This window comes from Leishmania major, chromosome 17, assembly GCF_000002725.2.
Source record: "Leishmania major strain Friedlin complete genome, chromosome 17".
In the NCBI taxonomy this organism is placed as follows: Eukaryota; Euglenozoa; class Kinetoplastea; order Trypanosomatida; family Trypanosomatidae; genus Leishmania; species Leishmania major.
The window spans coordinates 251,561-274,746 of NC_007258.2; the positions used below are offsets into that span (position 1 = coordinate 251,561).

General features: G+C 62.5%; 4 protein-coding genes across 4 annotated transcripts; all 4 read right to left on the minus strand.

Moving 5' to 3' along the window:
- Window positions 1-2,365: 2,365 nt before the first annotated feature.
- Window positions 2,366-6,643, minus strand: LMJF_17_0500 (hypothetical protein; the record flags this gene model as incomplete). The annotated part of the gene is made up of 1 exon (XM_001682252.1): window positions 2,366-6,643. The coding sequence occupies one exon, from the start codon at window positions 6,641-6,643 to the stop codon at window positions 2,366-2,368; it is 4,278 nt and encodes a 1,425-aa protein (XP_001682304.1).
- A 2,291-nt stretch (window positions 6,644-8,934) lies between these two features.
- Window positions 8,935-12,033, minus strand: LMJF_17_0510 (hypothetical protein; the record flags this gene model as incomplete). Its single annotated transcript, XM_001682253.1, has 1 exon — window positions 8,935-12,033. One exon carries the CDS (start codon window positions 12,031-12,033, stop codon window positions 8,935-8,937), a length of 3,099 nt encoding a protein of 1,032 aa, XP_001682305.1.
- A 1,996-nt stretch (window positions 12,034-14,029) lies between these two features.
- Window positions 14,030-16,567, minus strand: LMJF_17_0520 (hypothetical protein; the record flags this gene model as incomplete). The annotated part of the gene is made up of 1 exon (XM_001682254.1): window positions 14,030-16,567. One exon carries the CDS (start codon window positions 16,565-16,567, stop codon window positions 14,030-14,032), a length of 2,538 nt encoding a protein of 845 aa, XP_001682306.1.
- A 3,410-nt stretch (window positions 16,568-19,977) lies between these two features.
- Window positions 19,978-23,172, minus strand: LMJF_17_0530 (conserved hypothetical protein; the record flags this gene model as incomplete). Its single annotated transcript, XM_001682255.1, has 1 exon — window positions 19,978-23,172. One exon carries the CDS (start codon window positions 23,170-23,172, stop codon window positions 19,978-19,980), a length of 3,195 nt encoding a protein of 1,064 aa, XP_001682307.1.
- Between the last annotated feature and the right edge of the window lie 14 nt (window positions 23,173-23,186).

Genomic DNA, 23,186 nt, shown 5'->3' on the forward strand with positions numbered 1-23,186 from the left:
CCACCCCGTTCACGGCAGGCGGCAGCAGATATGAGGACGAGGTGGACAGTGTTGCTGACGACAGCGCGTGCACAGGTGCGGTATTGGCTGCCCTACGTGACGCGTCCGACTGGGGCGAGACGGGCTCACCCTTTAGCCCGGGGGTCACTGAGCAAGCCTTTCTTGGCCTCTTGTCTGTCACGTGTGTGGAGAGGGCGGTGCTGCATCCTTTTCCTGTAGTGCTCTCGAGTGCCGCTGCCGCTGTCGCGGCCCCGGCCGTGGCGGATGTCGTGCCTTGTTTTGCACGCTTCTTGGTAGAAACTCCCAACGTGTGCGGCGCTCGCGGTGACGAGGAGACGGCAGGCGCAACCTTCGTCGAGTTCTGGCGCTCGCGGCGCATCTGGCAGGTGGGAGGGGAAGAGAGACCTCAGAGAGACGAGCTTGCGCAGGAAATTCGTGCCGGTGTCTTGTGTGCAGAGCAGTTGGTGAAAGGGGCCGCCTCGGTACAAGTCGCTCCCAACGGTGCTTCGCAACAGCATAACCGTGTCGATGTTTGGGCTGCCGTGTCTGCGTGCGTACTGTGAGCACCGAAGAGACGGGGATGTGCCGTCGTTCTGGCAACAGGAAATCGCTTGAATAAACGCAGTAGTGCCGTGGTGCGGGGTTGGTGGCGGCGAGTGTGTGCAGAAGCTTCGTTTTTTCGCGTGTTTTCGAGGTGCGTCGGCTGAGCCTTTCGATGTGTATATATATATATATATATACACCGTTGTGTTGCCTCCTTTTGCTTGATTATTCCTGTGGCAGAGCGTTGGCCCGGCCTCGTAGAGTTCGACGCACAGACTGGTCGAGTTGCGCATGCGCACAATAAGGTGAAAGAGCGCGCACAAGCAGCAGCAGCAGCAGCAGTGAGAGAGATTGAGAGAGAGCGAGAGAGATCGCGCTGTTGGTAGGGATGGCGAGAGGTGGTGGTGGTGAGGGGCCGGGCTTCACTCCAGGCACCCCCCTCTCCCTCTCTCGCCATCCCTGCCACTAGCTGGGACGGCACACACGCAAAGGTGGGGAGACAGAGGGAGCGGAGCCCGTAGACAAACCTCTACTCACCACACCATGCGACCTATAGCATGCGCACAGGCCCCAGCACACGCATGCGCTTGGCTGTGCCTGGCGTGACGCTGAGGTCGCTTACCTTTCCTTCCGGCCGCCATGTTTGTTTCTACATTCGACGCGCCTGTTTTGTATGCTCGATGTCTGTCGCCCCTCGGACTCTTGCCTGAGCGGGGGGGGGGAGGCCCCGACGAGGAGGTGCGCAGACGCAAGCACCCACATATGGAGAAGGCACCATCCATGAGTGGCCGGATACACATACAATATATATATATATAGATATATAGATAGATAAATCTAGACAGTAGCGTGAATGTAGGGTACACGGAGATGGGTACGATGTGTTATTTTCTAGTGCCTAAAGGTGGCCGGGTAGAGTGGGGGAGAGGGGAGGGGATGGGGGAGGTACAAGAGCATATAAAACAATGGATTCGATCAGCGAAAGGCAAGCAACACAAATAACGAGAGAGAACGGTGAGAGGACAGTAAAAATGATCTGACAAGGGGGTGGGGAGTGGATGCACATACACACACACACACGTACACACGCAGACAGAGAGGAGTAGGAGGAAGGGTACAAGGAGGGGGAGAGAATAAGCAGGCGGTTTATATTATGGGTATACCTTTCTCTTTCATCATCCTCTCTCTGTGCGTGTGTGCTCGCTCGTCCTTCATCTCTCCCTCTCGCTGTCGTGGTGATGGTGTGCCGTGGCGCGTGCGATAGGACACGCCAGCGAGAGAGAGAGAGAGAGAGAGAGGGTGATGAAGGGCGCGGAGGAGGAGGCCGGGAACGCAGAGGAGGCAGGGTAGGCAGGAGAGGGGAGGGATGACAGGTACACTAACAAGAGCCTTTTCAAGAGTAACCCTATATATATATATAAAGGAGGAAGGGAGGGGAGCCTGCGCGGTCTGTATGTCCCTTCATGCGCGAGTCTTTCTCTGCCTCTGCACGTGGGGGCGCCCTCGTGTCGCTGTAACTGGCGCATCAGAAACAACAGAGCGTCGCAAGGGCAGGGAAGCGAACACAAGAAGAGAGGGCAAGCGAGAAAGAAGTCTAGATGTAGCCAAGCGAGAGAAAAGGAGATAATAAACAACAGCAACACAGGCAGTGCAGCCGCAGCCCCCCCCCCCTCCCTCCCACAGGGGGCTGCGCAAGCACACACGAAAACGGTCACCTCCGCCCGACAGACAAGCAGATTCGCACGTCTGTGTCCACAAGTTCTAAGATGAGGAAACTTGTGGCGTACCTGCCTCCTCAGCATCTGGCCAACGTTGGATGCCTCTACTGCGGTAACTGCTGACCAAGAAGAGGAGCGCCCCCTGGTTGTGCCGGGTTAGAGGGCGAGCGTGCCTTGCTGGACAGTCGCACGGCGATGTTCGTCGCCGAGCCTTCCCGACATCCGAGCGGTCTCGTTCCGCTGGCGGACCTCGATCTCTGCGCACTGCCAGCGGCGACAGCAGCGCTGGCGGGGTTGCAGCTTATCCGGGAACGCACTGCATAATTTTCCTTGTGAGCCTCGTCGTCTTGCTTGAATGCGTGAGGAGAGGAGGGCACCGCTGGTGTTGTCGCATCCGCGTTCGGCGCCAGCGGCACGGGCTCCGGCTCTGTCGCCGTCGATGCAGCGTACAGAGATGCCTGAAGCTGGTTCACAGTCATCTCCATCGCAGCCGCCACGGCCGTGTTCAGCGTTCGCAGCGTCGCGGGGGAGAGCACCGTGTCGCCGCGGGTGAGGTCGTCGGCGAACTGGTGCGCCACCTCTCGCGTGCTCACCGCGTCGCACGTGGTGCTGTTCGTCGTCGTCGCCGTGCTCGTCTCTGCGGAGCTGGTGAACGGCATCAGTGTCATCGGCACATGGGGCGCAGGCACACCAGTCATCGCAGCGGCGACGCCGCGACGGCCAGTCGCTTCACTTCCGCCCAGGTTGACAGAGCCCTCCGGTGTGATGGTGAGCGGGGCCCAGGGCAGGAACACGGAAGTGTCCGGCACCAGGAACCCTGCAGTCGCAGCGGCACGACGACCGCTGACCGTTGCTGGCACGGCCCCAGCTAGCGCCGTGGCCTCTGTCCAGCGAAGGTACTGTTGCTGGTGTGGGCTGGCGTAGCTGTTGCGATGCAGAACGTTGTTGCGGCTTACCGCTCCCAAGCGGGGGGCCGTGCCGCTGACACTCATCGCCGCAGCCTCCGCCGTGAACCTCTCTGCCAGCAAGCTGCCGGTGCTGTGTATGCGGATCATACCAGCACGCTGTTGCGAGTAGCGGTGCTGGTGGTGTGGATGATGGTGGGGCAGCGCACCGCGTGAGAGCGGCAGTCCCGCCGCGCTGACGCTGCTCGAGCCAGGACCATCGCCTCCACCGAAGCCGGGGTTGAGCGAGGCCGTCTCCGTGCTGGTAGTGCTGGGGCGGTTGCAGCAGTAGGTCGTGCGGAAGCTGCTGTTGCCGGCGGCGCCAGCGGCGCTCGAGAAGGGCAGCACCGCCCCCGTCGGCATCCGCTGACTGTGCTCACCAAAGGCCTGCACGGAGACGGAGGAAGAGGCAGTGCCGTAAGAGAATCTTGTGGCGGACATACGGCGAGGGTGCGGGGCACGCAGATGCTGCGGCGCCTGCTGTATGGCATGATGCGAAGCAACGGCGCCAGTCGCTGCGCCCCCCGCATACCGTCCCCCGGAGGCGGGCGGCAGCGCCCCCGTCCCGAGAATCGCACTGACCGACGATGTCAGCGGGATACTCAGGGAGCCTTCGTTCGCATGCGACTCGCTTGTTGCCGCCTCAACGGTAGACGGGCGCTGATATCTCATGCTCGTCAGCAAAGAGCTCCAGTCGACGTAGGCTGTATCGCCGGTGTCGTCCTCCTCTGCGCCTGCTGCCCCGACAGGGCGACCTTGTTGTAACGGTGCGATGGGGATGGAGACAGCCGCGCAACGAGACGGGCTCTGCTCACGCTGCGGCGTCTCCGACAACTTGGGCGGCACCGGCACAGGGGAGCGGCTGTCGCTGGTCTGCTCAGCCGCAAAAGCACTGAAACTGCCGCTGAAGGCCTTTTCGTTGCCCCAGCAGAGCGAGCTTGCTTCTCTCTGGATGCTGCCGCCGGTGTTGCTGTGGTGCCGCTCGTTGGGATGCCCAGCGAGGCAATGCGGTGTGGGGAGGGGCAACGCCATGCTGCCGGCAAGGTTGACGCCGCTAACCCCGTCGGCGTCGGACTGGGAGGCAGTGTCGAAATGCTGATGAGCGCTGGCCCACCTCGAGATGGAATAGGTCAGCCGACGATTGATGCACTCCAGCGTCGAGGCAGACAGCGTGGACGCCGGGCTGAAGATCGGCAGGGCACCACCGCCGTGACCGTCGTATAAACAGCGCGAGAGGCTCTGTTCACGCTCAAACTCGTCGGCGCAAGCACCTTGCGAGCTCATTCTCGCAGCAGCGGTAGTGGTGGAGGGATTCTTGGGGAGCGGTGACTCGGCACCACCGCCAACAATGCACGAGCGGGAACGGCCATCGTCGCCAGCGGCAGTGGCGGTGGTAGCCGCGGCAGAGGGTAGGACGCCCACGGTCTGCACTGGGATCCACCCCTGACTTGTGATGTCATCCGGCGTTATCGTCTCCGTGACGGCGTCGGAAGGGATAAGGTAGATGACATCCTGATCTGAACGTAGAGTTCGTTTCTCGCGAGTCGCACGGGCCTGCTGAGAGGCAAGCTGCTCTGCTGCGTTGGGCGTATCAGGCACCGGAGAGGCATGCGAGACGGAAAACGAGGCGGCGGGGCAGGATGGTGAGAGTCGTGGCACGCCGCGCTCACGACGCTCTGTCCCTGCCTGGAACGTTCTGAATGACACGGCGGCCGATGAGAGCGCCGGTGTCACCACCGTGGGCGAGGCGCACGCCTCCCATCGCGCCGGGGCGCTGCTGCGGTAGCTCCGATCGGTCACCAAAAAAGCATCCGCGATGACAGCGGAGCGGCCCGCGTCGACGCTCTCATTTAGCGGCACCAGCAGCGTCTGGTCAAAGCAGAAGCTGTCGCCGAAGTTGCTCGAAAGCAGACGGCATGCAGCCGCGGACGCCACCGGGCGGCTCGAGTTGTCGCGCGACGGAGCGGCAGAGCGGCAGAGCACGCGAGCGATGCTTGGAGACACTGGAGATGCAGCACCGCTCTGGATCGGGTGCGGGACCGGCGAGTTTGGGGAGAAAGGCGCTGCCATAGATGCCGAGAGTACCTCGGTAAGACGCGCGCTGCGAAGTGGGCGGTGCGTGAGCTTGGCGCGCTGCTGCGGCAGGTCTGCATCAAACTGCAGCCTCACCACCGGGGACTCAGCGCCGGCGGCGTTGCGGCGCGCCGCAGATATCGGTGAAGCCTCCGACGTGGCGCTGCTCCGAGCCAGCAAGATGGTTTGGCCGAGAACGTAGCTGCCGTCCAGCTGCAGCGAGGCGTCGGAGAGGTAGGCAGTGCCATCGTGGTTGTCAATGAAGAAGTACTCGCTTGCCGCCGGGGTGGTTGGTGCTGTGGTGGTGGCGGCGGCTGCAAAGGTTGACGCGCAAGTATCGGGGCAGCACCACTGCTGTGGGGTAGGGAGCGGAGAGGCAGGCGCCGCCGGCACGTGCGTGTTCACTGTCGTGGCTGGTGACACACAAACCGTGCAGCACGCCGAGGCCGTCGTGTCTGCAGTCGGGAACCTTCTGCTGCCAGAAGAAGCCGCGCCCGCTTCCGCCTGATTCAGGTGACCAGCGGCGTCGCTCTCCCCCGGCATCTCGCGACCTGTCGGCAGCTTCTTCACAGGTGTCACCTCCAGCGAGCGAGGCATGTGCGGCGTCTGAATGGCCGAGCCGACGATCGTTTCCTGACTCGGCTGCTGAGGAGTCTTCGCTGGCGTGCAACGCATGCTGCTGAGCGAGTGGAAGTTGTTTATGAACAGCACCGTCTCCTGGAAGAGGCCGTCCTCATCCTCGTCTTCACTCTCTTCTTCCTTCTCGTCAGCCGCAGCGGCGGTCTCAACTTGGATGGCGCCGTCGAGGTCGGCGTGGGTGGCGGTGCGCGTTGCCTCAGCTGCTGCCTTAGCGACCCCCAAGCTGTTGCTCGGATCACGGTCCCACAATTCGTCGCCTCCGGCACAGTTGTCCCGTCCTCGCGGTGACTTGGCAGCCGCCATGGTCACCAGTCCCTCTGTTGCTTCCGGTTGAAGCACGCTGGGCGACAGTGTCATGTTGGTAGCATTGGGCAGCTGCGCCATGGCGAGCGTGGCTTTGTGGTCGAAGTTGGTGGCAGCGCGTGCCTCCTCAGCACCGCCGTCGGCGTCCCTGTCCGCCTCTGAGTGGCCGAAAGTGGCAAGTGCCTCATCATTTTGGTGGCTTCGGGATGCGATGCGCTTCGGTGTAACGGCATCCGCGCTGTGCAGCTCCAGCATCCGCTCCGGCGTGGCCGGACGGCCGTCTGGGGTGGTTGTGCGCTGGGAATCGCCCGCGGAACTCTTGTCATGGCGGTGGTTACCTTCGCTCATACAGCTGCGCGGCGGCGGACGCGGCGGCGGCGAGGCGGCCTCCTTGCCCAGCAGCGGTGTCTCGGATGCCGGCATTGCCGGTTGAATATATACGGGTATCGTTGCGGGTGCTGGCGAGGCCCAATCTCTGCAGCCAAGGGGCGATCTGTCGTGGCGCCGAGCGAGATGCTGTCGCCGGTGTGCTGGGGGAGAGAGGGAGGAGGGTTACTGCTCAAGATCTCTCTCTCCTACCTGCTCGTCTTTCACAGAAGGAAACGAGAAGCGGCCTGGGTTGCGAAGGAGAAGTAGGCGCCTCCTTGATGCCGGCGCGCGCTGCAAAAGTGGAGGTGCTGGTGCTGGTGGGATGTGGCACGAGGGAGATGACAAGAATACAGCGATGTAGAAGAGGTTGTGATCTAGAAGGGCAGTCGGTCTGTGCGTTACTGCTCCGCCTTCGCGAAGGCCCGCAAAAGGCGCTGGAGGTCACGCAAAGAGGGAGCGGCGCCACCGAAGTGCTTCGAAAGGGGGGCAAGCGCGTGTTCGTGTGGGGGCTGGGCGGGGGCGGGATCGGGTCGCTCTCAGTCTCTGGCTTTGCGTCTGCGTGTGCAAGCGCGTCGCCTCCGCCTCCTCCTCGCTGCTCTTCGTGTTGCGAGCCGGAGAAAGCACAAGAGCGGAGCGGGTCACAAGACGCGGGCAGTCACACAGAGAAAGAGAGAGAGGTCCACCACCTTCCTTGCCCACCAGCGCTTCGAAAGGGCGACAACGGAAACACTAAGAAGGGAACGCACAGACAGCCGAAGACGGAAAGCCAGCGAGGGGTACACAAGGGCGCAGCACAAGGAGCAGCGGCAGGTGGACGCAAGCACACCCGCGGTGATAGAACGCTGCAGAGCAAGAGAATCGCTTCGCGCTGTCGTGGTCACTTTTTGGTCGCTACAGCGGCGCCGTGGTAAGGTGGTGGTGGTGGTGAACAATTCTAGAGAAGAGAGGTGCGGGAGACGAGGCCGTGGTCACGACGAGTGCTTCAGGAGAGGACGAGGACGGTGGAGTAGGGCACTGTGGTACGCATGCACGCACACCCGACGAGAAACGGGCGCTTATCTCGGTTTGCTCGCGATCGTCTCGTCCTCGCACGGGGGGTCCCGCAAAAGAGGGGAAGATGACGGTGAAGGGAGAAGATGCGCGACAAGCGAAGTGTGTGTCCGTGCCGCTGCGTCTCTGCTTGGGGGGAGGGGGGGGGGCACCGCAGTGGATTGGGAAGGAGCAGCGCAAGAAGAGAAAAAAACAAAAGAAACGGAGACTGTGTGGCGAAGCGGAAAGAGTCGTTGTCGCTGGTGTTGTTGCGGCTTGCGAGGGGGGCGCAGTCTCGTTGCGCAGGTGCACCTGTTCGCTGTGGCGGGCCTCAGGTTGATTCGCCTCGAGCGTGCGTTGTGCGAGAGCGCCCCCAAGAGCGAAAAATGTGCCAGTTGTGGATGAGTCGGTAAGGTGAAGCACGACGGAGCGAAACAGATGATGAGGCGGTGGTGGGAGATGTGCACCAGCGAAGCGCATACGGGAGGAAGGAAAGGGAGGGGGTGCACGCCTGAAAGACGAAGGGACAGACACACACTCACAGAGAGAGAAAGAGGGAGACAGGCACGTGTGCTCAGGGCTTCACCGCTTCTCTGCCATGGACAGAGGCCGATGACTTCTGCCTTGACCGCGTCGCTCGAGCAGCGTGTGTGCGTGACTCGATCGGTGACGTCAAGGACGCACATCGCTCTCCACCGCCCGCATCTCCAACGGTGGTGGGGAAGGGAGAAGAGGAGGCAGGAGCTGCGGTGCGTAAAGGCTGACGAGAGGCCATTTCTTGTGTGCCTGAAAGGGACAGCGAGGAAGGGAAGGCAACAGAAGGGAGTGTACAAGAGTCGTGACGGCGCGTGAAGGAGCCGACAACCACGAAACGAGAGAAAAATGGGCAAGTACAAGTGGTACGATCAGGGCTTTGTAACGACAGCCGCCGTGGGTATCGAGGAGGCGGGGGGGGGGGGGGGGGGGAGGTGGTGCACAGATCGACTAGGATAAGGGGAAGAGAGAGCAAAGGCGAGATGCGTGGCGGAGCCCTTTGCGGGCACTCGCGGTGGGCGGGCAAAGGCAGGAAGTGGCGGTTGGGAGATGCACACGCGCGCAGGGAGAGTCGAAGCCGGGAGCGAAGCCTCACCATTACCGCTGCCACCGCAACAGAAAGAGCGCAGAGAGCTAGCAAGGGCCGCTCAACGAGCAGAGAAGGAAGCAGATACCATCAAGCGAGCGGAGAAGGGTGGGGGCGCCTTCTCTGTGTGACGCCGCAGAGCCGCAAGGGGCACACACGCCCAGCTTTGGCCTACACAACTGCAGTGCTCCATCGTCTAGTAGCCCTCACGCTCTTTCTGAAGCTCTGCTGGGGCCATACTGCGCTCCCGAACTGGTGGCGACACGTCCTGGCGCGACCGCGAGCCCGTCGTTGTGGCTACGGAGCCCGGTGAGTGTCCATCCTCGCTCTCCTCCGGCTCGCTCCATCGCACATGGGCAGCTGTGGCCGAGACACACGCACCGCGGCGCGACGGTGTGGCAAGGCTTTCCTCGCTGCACACCCGACCCGACGCCACGGGAGCCGCCGGGTGCGCAGACGGGGTGGAGTAAGACACAGTCGAGGAGGAGGGACGAGGAGGGTGCGGACTGGGGAGGTGAGGAATGCGCGCAGCTGTCGGGGCCGACGACACCTCGCCTTCCTCGTTCGCTGCGATTCCGTTCTGTCGTGAGCGGGGGCCGTCATCTTTCTCCCATCGCAGCCGTGTCGCTCTGCCACCTCGCGGTCCTGCAGAGATCTCGCATGAGGCCCCTGGAAACCCCTCCAACGCTGCAGAGCGCCTAGCAAGACCTTCCCGCCTCCGCTCCTGCTCGTCCTCCTCCTCGCGTTCCGCCTCCGCCTCCAGCTCAAGTTGCACCGGATCGACGTGGCCGCCGTACCGCTCGAAGTCCTGGGCGAACTGGGAGGTGGAGAGGAGGTAGAGGCGATGCTGGCGTGCACGCAGTGCGCTCGCAGCCTCGGCGTCTGCATCCTCCATCGCTGCCTGCGCCCGCTCCAGCGAGAACGTGTCTACCTCAGGCTCCTCGCCGCTGCCGCCGGAGCCGCAGCTAGAGAGCGACGCGGCGTGTTGAGCGTCCACCTCCACGACGACTCCCGCGATGCTATCTGCAGTCTCTAAGACGGGCGCGGCAGCATCGACAGAGGTGACGTGTAGGGAGCCGCCGCTCATGTCGTGCGGCCGCCCTCGCGCACCGGTGGCCAACAGGGACGACGAGATGGGAGTATCCAGTAGCGGTGGAGGATGCACCGGGACCATGGATGGCGCCGTGGTTCGAATGGGTGAGGGGGGAGAGAAGGTGCTACGGTCGCGGTAGTGCGTCGAGGCGTACGTGTCCGCGCCGTCACAAGGCAGCGGCTCCTCGTCTGGGCGGGCCACAGACGGCGACACGGTCCTCAGGCGGCGTTGCTGTTGCTGCCACAAGTGCGTCTCGTGCGACATCGCCGTGCACGTAGGCGCCGCTGCCAGCGCATCGGCGAGGGAGACTGCAAAGGACCCGCTCATAGGCGTCGCCGATGGGGACCCGCGTGGGCTCTCGGTGCACTTGCGTTTCGTGTGTCGCATCTCGATGTCCTCCATTGTGCCGTCATCACCGTCACTTCCGCAGCCGTGGGCCGTTCCTTGCACCCGGTGCACAAAGGACGGAGACGTCGGCGGGGAAGTGAGAGAGCTGCGGTGCGGCATTCCCTGTCGCGCACAGGCCGGCCCGTTCATGTCGGCGATTGAGACCGACATCGGAGAAGATAGGCGGCTGCACCATCCTCCACTACGGCACTCAAGCAGGGCACCATCGCCGCCCGCGTCTAGCTCACTGGTGCTCCAACAAGCAGGAGATGCACAGAAGCTGCCGTAGGCTCCGCCAGTTTCCACCGCAGCGCCACCCCGCTCCCAATTCAGTGGTGTCTGCGCGGTGCTGTTGCGGCCACTCCACACTCCGTTTGGCAGCGAAGTGTTGAAGGACGCGCAGCATAGGCTTTCTAAGCACCAACTCGCCGGTCCACCGCCGCCGGTCCGCTCGGGTGCGGGTCGCTGCAGCAACGGTGAAAGAGCGGTGGGAGCCGCTGTGGAAACAAAGTCGCTTCGTTGAGCCTCTGTAACGCTGCGCCACTCTCCCAGCTGGGCAAGCTCGCGTGCAGTCAAGGCAGGCGACGACGAAAGCATGCGAGTGTCGGCTTGCAAAGTGGAGGTGACAGGAGCGGACGTGCGACGGCTCGGCGGTGGTGTGACGAGGGACGGTGACGAGACCCCTGACAGAGACGGTTGATCTCCGTAGCTCCCGTCGTCACTGTCACCGCCGCGGCGATTCGGCCCCCACCCGGACAGTAGAGTAGCTGCTGTGCCGCAGTCAGTGGCGGCGCTGGCGCTGCTCCCACCAGCGAGACTGGACGTACCTGTGCTGTGCCCGCTTCTGCTGCGTGCGGAGAACGTGTACGCACTGCTACAGGCGGGAGCAGCAGCACCGTCGCCGTTGCCACGAGAGGCGGGAACAGAGCTGTTCGACGAGGTGATGGTCGCAGTTGTCGCTGGGTGAGAGTGGAGCTGACGCCACGACGGCGTCCGCTGAGGGCTTGTCGGCGCGCCAGCCAGCTCGAACCCCTCTGGCCGCTGAAGCTGCGCCTCACTGCTACTCCAACTTTCGACACCATCCCAGCCACGCCCGCTGTTCACAGCGCTCCCGCCGCTGCTGCTGCTACCAGCCTTTGCCGCCCTTGCACCAAGCTCCGCGTGCCTCTGGCGCTCTTCGCCGTCATCGCCGTCTGCGCCGGTGGTCCACTGACGCGACAGCTCCCATAGCCCATCTCGTGGCACCAGAGCGGAGGCGAAAGATGAGGCGAGGCTGTCTCTCCGCGAGATGGACGCGCTGCGAGGCTCCTTCGACGGACTGCACCCGGCAGAGCGCACCCAGTCCCGCACCGTTGTCACAGCACTCTCCACCGCGCCACCGTTGCCACCTGCGGGTGTGCCGGTGCACAGTGATCCGCGACGCGGTGTCCATTGCCGTCTGTGGCGCTGCGGCGGCGGGTGATCGGGAAGGAAAGGCTCCTTCGGTTGAGCAGCGGGGGGCAAGGGAATCGACCCTTCGGCCGACAGGACCGGGTGAGTGCCCACTTCAGCACCGCTGTGTGCCGAGGGCGCAGCTGGGCAGCAGAAGCTGCTGACGCTGGCAGGCATGAGGGCGTTGTCACTATCAACGCCACCGCCTGCATCACCAGAGGAAGCAACCCCTGTGACACGCTTTCTGTCGCACTGTAGACCGATCCGGGATGTTGGTTCGTTCCCTGGCCGCAGTCGCGCATCCAGCTGCTCTGCCGCCGCGGCGCTTGTGAGTGAGGGATGTAGGGGAGGCGAAGCGAGTGCGCCACTGCGCAGGGGCTGCATCGTGATGAGCAGTCGACCTGGCACGGAATACAGACCCACGCAATAGTGCGCAGCCGGCCGGTGTGAGGTGAAGAGAACGTGGCAGCAGCTGTCCTGCCTACGGCTGCGGCAGGGGAGGGAGACAGAGAAAAGACGCCTGCGCGACAGTGGAAAGAGGTGAATGCAAGCCGAAAGAGGGGCACGGGCGCACAGATACGCAGAGAGTCGCAGGCGGAGAAGGTGCCAGGGAAGAGATGCGCGTCACGTCCGCACGCTGGCAGTGGAGAGCGCCAGTGTCGCTTCCCTGGCTCGTATGCCCGTATGGTTTGGGCTCTTCGCGTGCGTGGTCAGTTGCGGGAGGCGGCGGCGACGTGGAGACGAGCGCTGACGTTCGACGAGCGCCGATCGAGTGGCACTGAAACGAGGGAAAGACGGAGAGACGGAGAGACGAAGGCGGGCAAGTGATGCAGCGGACCTTGAGAGGTAACACGAAAACGAAAAGGTGGCACTGATGAGGAGGAGGAGAGGGGGTCGCACACGTGCGCCTACAAAGATGTACCGTAGTGCAGCAGTGGAACAGACATCCCCATGGATATGCCTCTTCCCATTACACACAGACACGTACAGAGATGCTTAGCCCCTCCCCCAAGACGGCTACACATACATCGGCCGCACAGCCAAGTGCTAGAGAGCACAAGAGATAGAGTGATGGAGAGAGCGCGATAGCTGAGAGACGGCGGAAGCAACGCTGTCCTCCTCTTCACCTCGGTCTTCCCCTCTTCCGCCTCCCCCCCCCCAGCCTGTAGTATTATTGGTTTTGAGGGGGCACCGGCGAAGGCGTATGAGGTGCACACGGACATGAAGACGTTACCACGACCGCAGCGCATGACCATGCAGCGGAAAAACAAGGGGTTTACACGCAAGAAAGGCGACTGGAGAAGTCGGAGACTGCGCTTGACCTCATCGGGGGAGGGGAAGGAGGTGCACGTGTCCGGCGCGTCGTGCATCGCTGTGCAGGACGGTGCGTCTTCACAGATATCGGCACTCGCGGGAAGGAGAACAAGAGAGAACGACAGAGATAGATAGATGGAGGGAGAAGCACTCGCTCCTTTCACGCACACGCGCATGCGCATGCGTGAGAACTGCGCTGCACCGCCGTCGCCGCTGTCTTCAAAGGTGCCACGAGATCCAAACATGAGGGAGGGGGAGGGAGCGAAGCGCAGAGGAGAGGAGACCAAACGAGCAAGGGAGGGGAGGATGGAGGTGGACGGCATACACGCCGTAGGCAGGCGTATACACAAGTGCCTCATGCACGACAACACGAACGCTCGTCCAGAGAGAAAGAGAGAAAGGGAGAGACGGTGGGCACAGATAACAAGGGAAGAGGAGAAGACACACGTCCCCTCCCTACCCCCACATACACAGAAAAAAAAAATGCAATCCCTCGTCGTCTGCGTGGCGTTCCCTCCCCATCTCTGAGTGCAATGGTGTCTTCTCCGCTTAATATTAGCGAATACGCGAGAGTGCGTGTTTCGACCGCACGCTCGTACACGTACACACATGTATATACATACATATATATATACATATATATATATATATATATGTACGGGGTTACAACCGAGCAACGCCGTGACAAGGCGTCTCTATCCCTCCATGTCCCTTTCTTGCGCCCACCGCCACACAAGAGGAGGGTAGGACGCGGACGAAGAAAGTCGGAGGCGAAGCGCTGCACCTCTCGCGCAAGCGCACGCAACGACGCAGAGCAATAGAAATCGAAAGGGCGGCGTCCGTCATCGATGTCATCAAGGCGAAGGTAGCAGCAGCAGCGGCGGCCGTGCTTGCATGCACGCACACAGAGATACGTTACGTAGAACAGGTATAAGAAGCAGCTTGCGTCCTCTCGCCTAGTAGTCCCTCCAAAGCCGACGGTGGCAGCGACTACTCTGTCTGTCTTTTCTCTGTCTCACCTCATCTCCCTTGAACCGGCACCGCTGCACATAGCTGAGCAAGTGAATCATACTACCACGCGCACCCGCTTTGGTGAAGGGGAGGCGAGAATAATTTCAGGCGGCGGCTCATCAGACGTGCACCTTGCCGCGGCGACGGTGTCGCGTGCAAACAAGATGGGCAGCTCCGTCGCCGTCGATGGCGGTGGCAGCACCTGCGTCTCTCCATTGCTGGTGTTGCCAATGTTAGCGCCGCCACCGTGCCTCATGCCGCTCGAGCGGCACTGCTGGGTACGGTGCGGCGAGGGGTGCCCTGGTGTGGATGGCGACCGGGACAGCTGACAAGGAAACGCCAACGAGCGTTGTACCGCTGAGCTGAGGGGTGTGCTGCCGGTGCCTGCGTTGCCGCTGCCGTGGACGCCATCTGCGAAGACACCCTTGCCGTTCTCGACGCTCGTGCCCAAAACACCCGACACGTTGCTGTTAGCTACGCTGTTGATATTGTCGGGGTTGGGCTGCGGCCAGGTGCCCGTCGGGAAGCCGCGGTGCGTGCGCGAGCGCGAGCCGGTGGGCGACGGAGACGCGTCGGCGGGTTTGGCGCTTCCGTTCACGCGATCCGCATCGCTGGTGGTGTGGCGAAGTACAATGAAGTCCATCTGCAGCGCTGGCTCGTCTATTGGCGATGACATCGCCGAAGTCCGCCCGTTACCACCACCTGCCATGCCGCTGCTGGCTGTTATGCGAGGCGTGGTGCACGCGGTCGTCTCGGCTCTGCCGCCGACCCCGCCACCATGGACGGAGGGCAACAGCACACAGGAGCGATTTTTATTTGCCTGATCGCCGTCGTTCAGGACCGTCGCACCGTACGCGATCTCTGTGCTGCTCCCGGACTTGCGCAAGATCGACTTGACGTGCGTGGTGGACTGACGTATCTGCCGAAAGAGTTCCGAATTTGTCGGGGGTGGAGTGCTGGTGCAACTCCCGTCGTTCCAGCGACTGCCAACAACGAGGCCACCGCTGCCGCCATCGGTGTTTTTCATGCTACTCGAGAGCCAACCACTGCTGCTGGCGAAGTGGTGTGTGTTCCAGCTTCCGAGGTTCAAACGCGAAGTGCGTGTCTGGGTGGGAGTCTCGGTGCCTGAGGTCGTCACCGATGAATACGCGGCACAAAGGTTCTCGCTGTTTGCGTGGGTGCCGATGCCGCGTATGTTGGCAGAGTTCGGCATGGGCAAGCGCGGACGGAGCACCCCTCCGGCATCACCATCACCAAAGTTGCTGTAGCCGCCTGCGGTGCCGGCGCTCGCGGTGTTGCTGGCCGGCAGTACGGTGAAAAGGTCCAGATGCTGCGGCAGTGGCACGTCGTCCGGTGCGTCGCTTATGGCAGAAACAGTGACGTTGACAGGTGCTGACACGGCCGGTGCCGAGGTACACGGTGATGTCTGCTGTGGCGCGGGGGTGCGCAGAGACGGAGACGTGGAGTCATGAGGCGGCGTGAAGGATGGCATCAGCGCCACGGCAAGCTGCTGCTGCCGCCCTGGTGTAGACGGCAGCAAAGAGTCGGAACGAGAGTGCTGTCGAGCGGCGGCCACCGCCTGCGGCGGCTGTGTCAACCGAGCTGTCGGGATGGCTCCGCTCCTGCTCTCCCTGCATCCGTCGCTCGCTTCGCCGAGGGGAGACTCGCCAGCGTCGCGGCCAGATTCGTAGCTCGGCCGCGCGGGCGTTCCGGCCGTCGCATCCATTGGCCCCGACGCGGCGACCACGCTTCGCAGAGTCGCTTTCACCTCGGCACACGGCGAGCGGCGCGCCAATGAAGTGAGTGCAGAATGGCACCGGCGTGCCACAGGGCCACCACTGCCGGAGAGGCGACTTGCGCTTGCCAGTTGCAGGTTGCGCTGCGCCTCGGCGGTGAGTACGGATCGTGGCTGTGTAGCGGGGGCTGGCTCATTCGCCGCTCCTTTAGTTTCCGCTACCGTCGCTGGCGACGGCGACGGCGATGGCGATGCTTGTTGAGCTACTGGTAGAACCACAGGCTGGCACGACGACGAGCGACTCGCCTGCAGCGACGGCGGCTGTGTAGAGCCGGCTGTCTGCAGGAAGGATGTCCGCGTCGTGTCTGTGTCATCGAGTGTCCAGGTCAGGACAGAACCACTTGCGTTGATGTTGGCGCCCCTGCCCAGCTCCCTTGATGCTGCCGCGTGGGCGTCGCTAACGCTCTGCAACGAGGCGGACGAGGGCTGCTCAGCTAAATGGGTTGTGTACGCCACCGAGCTGAGCGAGTGCTGCGGAGGAAGTGAGGAGGAGTCGACGTACGCAACGGCGGCAGTGCTGTGCGCAGTACCGGAGGGAAGTGCATCATCCAGGGGCGGCGGGCGCAAGATGACCACCTTATCGCACTGAAGCAGCTCGTCTGTAGCCGATGTCTTCCTCGTGAGCACGCCCCCCTCCACGTCCCTTCTTGAGGACTTAAGCTGCGTCAACTGGGGCGACGTGGATGCCGCTGGCGCGAACAGGCCGAGGGAACAAGCCGCAGGTGGCGCTAGAGAAGTGCCGTCGCCTGTAGTGGCGGTGTCGCTGTCTCGTCGCAGAGGCAATGACGCGACGTTCATGGTCGGCAACTCTAGCACATCGTCAACGAAACGATGCAAATCGTCAGGTGGCGGCAACGCTGCCCTACCAACACTGTCATCGTCTTCCTCAACACAGATTCGCGATAAGTGCGGAGCAAAGTCGACGGAAGATACTTTTTCCGCCTCCTGCAGTGTTGTTGGCGCGTGCCGTGGCGTTCCCGACTCGGCAGCCTTGCCCTCACGGGGCCCACGCACCTTCTCCTTCGAGTCGGCACACCCCATTAGCACGGAGTGGGCTGATTTCCTTGCGCTGTCTCTCTATGCGGCGATGTTGTAGACCGCGACGACCCGGTGAGACGGCTGCCCGTCACACGGCTGGCAAGAGCGGCCCTACTGCGAAGAGACAATCAACAACACGAGGCGACACGAGGCAGCGATGAAATCCGCAGACACACCGACACGACACACAGAGAAGGCAAGCGACGTTAGCGAAACAGGCGGATTAACAAAAATGGTATGCTTCGGAGCTGGAGGAAAAGAGTGTGGAGGTGGTGCCGAGATGAGGGAAACGACGGCGACACGCGACCACGCCTGAGTAAATCTCACGCAGCCCCGCGGTTCACCAGCGAGCAAACAACACGAAAAAAGCGAAAACACGCAATAACAACACACATCAGCAGTAAACGAGAGGCAGAGGCAGAGGCAGAGGGGGGGAGAGATAGCGAGCGAGCTCACAAAGCAAAGACGGGGAGAAGATTTCACAAAACGAGGGGCAACACGCACAACGAGGAGGCGTCGCGTGATGGTGGCGAGGGAGGAGGTCAGAGGGGGGCGGCGAATACAAGAGGAGAGCCCAAGGAACAAAACAGAATGCGCGCGTGCAAGTGCGTCTCTACAAAGGGAGAAGGAAGCAGAGCAGGGAAGGAGGTGGGGGAGTGGGAAGAAAAGACCTGGCGCACACGTGCCCTCGCAGGCACGCACACACACACACGCACACACACACACACACAGAGAGAGAGAGAGAGGATGGCACGCTTTCTATCGAATCAACAATTCAAAAGGAAGACAGCGAGCCGCAATCGACAAAGGCTACACCCCTTCTCGCCCTCCCGCGCGCCCGGCCCTTTGTTTCACCGTGTGCAGTTGCACCAGATGGATGGAAAACGGATGGGCTGATGCGGTGCGTGCTATGAGGGAGGGGCAGCAGCAAAAACAAGGGATGGAGAGAAGAGAAGGTTAAAAACGGATAGAGCTCAACGAGAAGGCCGAGCGGAAGAAGAGCAGACCGACCAAGAGTAGACGCAGAATGCGGAATGTCAGGAGAGGGAGCGGGAGGAAAGGGGAGGAGGTGGATGTTGTGAAAAGAGCGCTACCGCCTACGTTCGTTTGGTTGATTCGTGTACACTTCCCCCTTTTTCCCCTTTCTTTACGTTCTATATCTGCGCGCGTGCGTCTTTCGTGTCTCTGCTGCCGCTGCTGCGTCGGCGTACTCTCCTCAATGGTATTCGCGTTCCATGCAAATGTGGGCACTTATGCGCACCGGCGTCCTCTTCGGTGACAGCAGCAAGGCACACAGAGACCGACACAGCAGCCAACAAATCCCCGAAAGGAAAAGAGGAGGGTGCGTGTGTCTGTGTGCGTGTGTGCGTGTCTGTGTGCGTTGTGTATACAGAGAGGCGCATCAACTTCAAGTAATCGTGGGAAGCACACACATGAAAAAATGGGAGGGGGCAAGGGCGAGAGAGAGAAGAGGGGGTGGAGTTGCTTGCAAGGATCGCTTTTACGGTATTCATTTTATGTTCTTCTGCTAGTTTCGTGCTGCCTCCCAACCTCCATGGACGGCGAAGTTGTGGTGCCTCCCTTCCCCTTCGCTGCAACGAGACTCCGTGGTGGGCCCCTTGTTGCTCACAGTAACACTGGCGGGGAGCGTGCGAGAAAGAAAGAAGGACAGGCAGGCACGCGCACAGACAGAGACGGTGTTTGGAGAGAGACGCTGCATCGGTGCGGCGGTGCAGGTAATCAAAGAGAGGGGGAGGGCGAATCACTGGGAACGGTGGTCACCGCGGTGACTGATGACCGGCATGGATATGCAGGGGGGGGGGGCGAGAGAGAAGAGGAGAAGAGGGGAACGGTGTGAACCGTCAAAGGCAAGGGACTGAGCGACGTGTGCGCGCGGTGTGGGGCGTGATCTGGACGAAGCAAGAAAAGGAAGAGAAACCAAGCACACGCACGCACGCACACACCCTAGCGCACGGGCGCACCAGCACCCAGCACAGCCAAAAGCAAAGAAAGGCTGACACGAAGGGGAGCGCGCGAGAGAGCGAGACCCACACAGAAAAGACGCGACGCTCCCGAGGCAGTGCCCAAAAGGCGGTGAAGCAGAAGAGGGATGGGAGGGGGCTGATCGCGCAAGTGGCCCCCCCCGCTCCCGCTCGCCCAGGTGTCGACAACTGCGGGAAAAGAGGAGGAACACAGACTCGGGACGAACTCGCACGCGCCCGAACGGAAAAAGGGAAAAAAGATACGCGAGTGCGAGCGAGCGGCAGCAGCAGCGTAGGCGTGGGTGCCTGTATATCCGCCCGGGTGTGTGTGTGTGTGTGGCGGGGGGGGGGGGGGGGGGTGATCGTTGCTGCCGGCGTACAAATGCGCACGCTTCCTTTTCTTTTGTTTGGCTGTTCTGTCGCTCTGCCCACACCCCACACGGTGGAGTGTCGCGTGGGTAGAAAGCGGTTGGGGGTGGGGGCTTTGGCAGCACGCACGCCCGCGTCTGACACGTGTGCACTGACGCCACTGTGTGTGTGTGTGTGTGTGTGTGTGTGTGGTGGGGAGGGGAGAGGGGAGAAGGGAGAGGGGAAAAGGTCGAAAAGACGGCAAAGGAAGGCGGTGCGAAGAAGGGGGAGAGAGGGATAAGGTGGTCAGGTTGGTCTGTGTTGGTGAGAGAGTGGGCGAGACCGGGTACAACCCCTCCCTACATGGACGCTCAACGAGAGCACGTCTGTGTGGCGTGTCGTCTCTTCGAGGGCTGGGAAGCAGTCGACCGACGACAACACACGGACGCACAAGCACACTTTGTGTTTTCTTCGCTCACTCAAAAAAGCCGACGGAGGCGGGGGTGGGACAACCACGGATGGGAAGGGACTCACTGACGATGACGCGTGTATGTGTCGCTGCCGTGCCACTCATACATACCATAAAAGCGAAGAGAAAGGATGGCGGAGAGGCGGAGGGAGGAAGGCCGTCAGAGAGAGAGCGTGTGTGTGTGGCAGGAGAAGAGATGCGCTACAGCTTCTGTGCCGCCTCCACCCTCCGCCACGCCCATGTGTACTTTGCGGCTGTTGTGGCTGCTGCTACCCCACCCACCCCTTCTCTTCCCACCGCTGCGTGCGCCCTCCGGGTGGGTTTTTGTGTGTTTGGACCGTTGTTTGTCGTCGGCCTCCCGCTCTTCGTCTTCAGTGATAGGGCGAGGTGGCGCGGTTCAGGGAACGAATCAACTTCTCCGTCACCTGCCCCGAGGTGCGCAGCGCTTGCAGAGAATCGTAAGCGGCAGTCGCGCAGTGGGACGAAGAAGCCTCCGTCTTGACAGCAGCTGACGGCGAGTGGCTTGCAGCGTCGGTTGGATTGCCGGAGATGACTGGCACGCCCCTGTCCTCGCTCTTTGCATGACGGGAGTGTCGCCTCTTCGCTTGACCGCCGGCAGCAGCGAATACGGCAGCCGCCCCTGATCGCGACACCGCTGCAGCCAGGCGCACCTTCGTCGCCTCATGGCGTACTTGCAGTTTTTCATAGCGCTTTAATAAGCCCTCCACCTCTGCGTGGTGGCGATCCTGCATCGCACATGCCGCCGTCTTGTAGACGGCGATCTCTTTCTCGTAGTAACTGCGCTGCGTGCCAAGCTCACTCTCAGCACTGAGAGCGCGCGCCTGCCATGTCGACGCCTCGTCCAGCTGCTCCTGCTGCGACGCGAGCTCATCGGTGGCGAGCCGGAGGCGCTCCTCCATGGTATGCATGCACCCATCAGACGCCACGACAGCCGAGCGCAGCCGCTCGACCTCCGCCTCCAGCTCGTCGATGCGGGACTCCGCAGACTGCTGGCCGCTGCGTGCAGTGGCCAGCAGCTCCCGTGAGCTCGCCAGGTCACCCTCCAAGCGTGTCCGATACATCTGCGCCTCCGCCTGCAATGCGCTATGGTCATCCTGCAGCTCTGTGTGTGCGGCGCGCAGCGCATGCAGTTCGCTCCGCAGGTTCTCGACAATGCGCTCGCGCTGCCCTGCCTCCTCTCGCAGTTGAGCCACCTCGTGCCCCGCAGCCGGCGACGTTTCGGAGGCAGACTTGGTCGCCAGGCTAGCGGCAATCTCCCGCAGGGAGCTTCGAAGCGCGCCTACCCTTCCCATGGCCTCGTCGCGTGTGGTCACTAGCGCCGCACGGCTGCTTGCCTCCAGCTCCACGAGGCGTGCCTGGCTCAGCTCCTGTTGCCTCTTGGCTCGCTGTAGCACGTCCTCGAGCGCGCCCTGCAACTCCGCGCACTTTGCCTCCGACTGTCTCACCTCTGACTCCAGCTGTCGTGACGACAGCTCCCACTGCGCCGCGCTGTGCCGTGACTGGTCGTGCGCCTGGGCGAGTCGGAGGTGCTGCTGCTCGCATTGGTTCGTGAAGATTTCCTTCGTCATCTGCATGTAGTCCAGGCGGGCCTTCAGAACTTGGTTCTCCTCCCCAAGCCGCCGAAGCTCCTTGAGCATCTGCACCTCCTCCTGCAGGGCCTCGGCAGGAGTGCGTGGGAGCTGGTAAAGATACTGAAGACTCAGTGACGAGGACGCTGTCATCATTGCGGTAGAACCCAGGGACGGCGTCGTAGTGGTGGTAGCGGTGGCGGTGGCAGTGGCGGGCAGCTCCCCCGCAGCGGCCACAGCAGCAGATCTCTCGGCAACCGGCTCCCCACCCCATTGCTCTGCGGCACGACGGCCACCACCGTCGCTGTGGCCGCCCGACCGTTGCTCGTGGACCTGCGCCAGGCCACAGCCAGCGAGCATGGCACGCATGTCCGCAGCGGGCGAGGGCGATGACGACCCGCCGGAGGTGGACGACAGGTCCGTGACGCCGCGAGCGTAAGAGGGGTTGAACTCGCCTTCTCCGATAGTATTGTCGACCTCATCGTCACCACCGTCGAGACGCACCCGCTGCTGCCGCGGAAGCCGTACCGCCTTCCCAGCGCCGAGTCGGCCGTCATCGCTAGTGGAAGCCGAAGGGGTCATGAGGGAAGAGTTGTGCGGCTCCTCGTCGTGGTTGGCACCACCGCGTGGGTGCCGTCGTGAGCGACCACGCTGCTGCTGAGGCAGTGTATCGCCATGGTCGCCATCGCCACCTGGCAGGTCGGCGCCGGCGTCATCGCCAGTACCAGTGGGAAAGGTGCGCTGAGGCGGTGTCGAATGCAGTGGCTGTGCACCTGCGGCACCGGCAGCGCTCATAGGTGAAGCGGACCTTGCGAACGAAGATTGGTGAGAGGTGGGCGAGGGCATAGGAGGCAGTGTTGTCTCGGCCGCCACGCCGCCGCCTCGCTGAGGTGCCCTGTGCTGCAGCACTTCAGGCGATGACGGCGCAGGCAAGGTGTACGGCGATGTCGCTTCCGTGTGCACCGTGCCCGTGACGGCGGCCCCAGCCGCACTGGGAAGAGAGGCGGCGATTTTCGTATCTGGACCATCTAGTGGCTGCGGTGAGGCCAAGTAGGCTGTCGTGTTGGTCGTCGTGGCGGTGGCGGTGGGCGGCAGAGGTGGCCAGGAGGCGGACGGGGAAGGGGAGGCGGAAGACGTCGCGGCGGTGGCAGTGGCGACTGCTTGCACCGCCGCCCGTACCCGCTCGCGACTTCCTGTTGCGCTGCCGCGCGGTGGCATATGGTGGGTATGAGGTTGCTGCTTCTTGGCAATGTAGAGCTGCAGCCGCTGATTCTCCACCATCATCTTTTCCATCTGCACGTGCAGCAGCGCGCGCTCCTCCACCCACTGCGCCTCCCGTTCTTTCGCCCTTCCACATGCAGCGACGCCGTCCTGGTAGACCTGCTGCAGCTCCAGCACTTTCTCCCGCTCCCGCGCGTAGGCGGTGCACTCCTCCTGCGCCTTCGCCAACTCACCTTTCAAGGCTTGCACCTCCCGCACGTAGCGCGACATCACGTCCTGGAAAAGTGTACGCAACTGCAGCACCTCTGACGGAGATGCCCAGTCGCTGCCGTAGCGCTCACGCATCTCCGTCAGCTGGGTGGCAGAGAACCGAGACGATGCCTCGTCGTCGACACTGATGGGGGACGTGTACGTGGCAGCCGCCTCTTCGGTGGTAGTCGCTCGCTCTTGCTGCACCCTCCGGGAGGCGGGCAGCGGATCGCCCCTCTGAGCGCTGCGGTGAGACTGCTGCTGCCGCGTAGGCGTGCGGCGGTCCCACTCCGGCGAGCCGCCAACCCTCTCCTCCACGTTGGCGCGACGCATTGGGTGGGCAGCTACCTGTGCAGAGGACGACCAGCGCTGCTGCGGCGGCGGATGGCGTTGGCGCGAGGACGGGTGCGCTGCTTTATGGCTCTGTAGCGACGACGAAGATCGCGTTGGTGTTTGCGAAGGTGACGTGGATGAGGGGCTTGCCACGCTGTCCAGCAGATGCGCCATGGCCCTGCCGTACT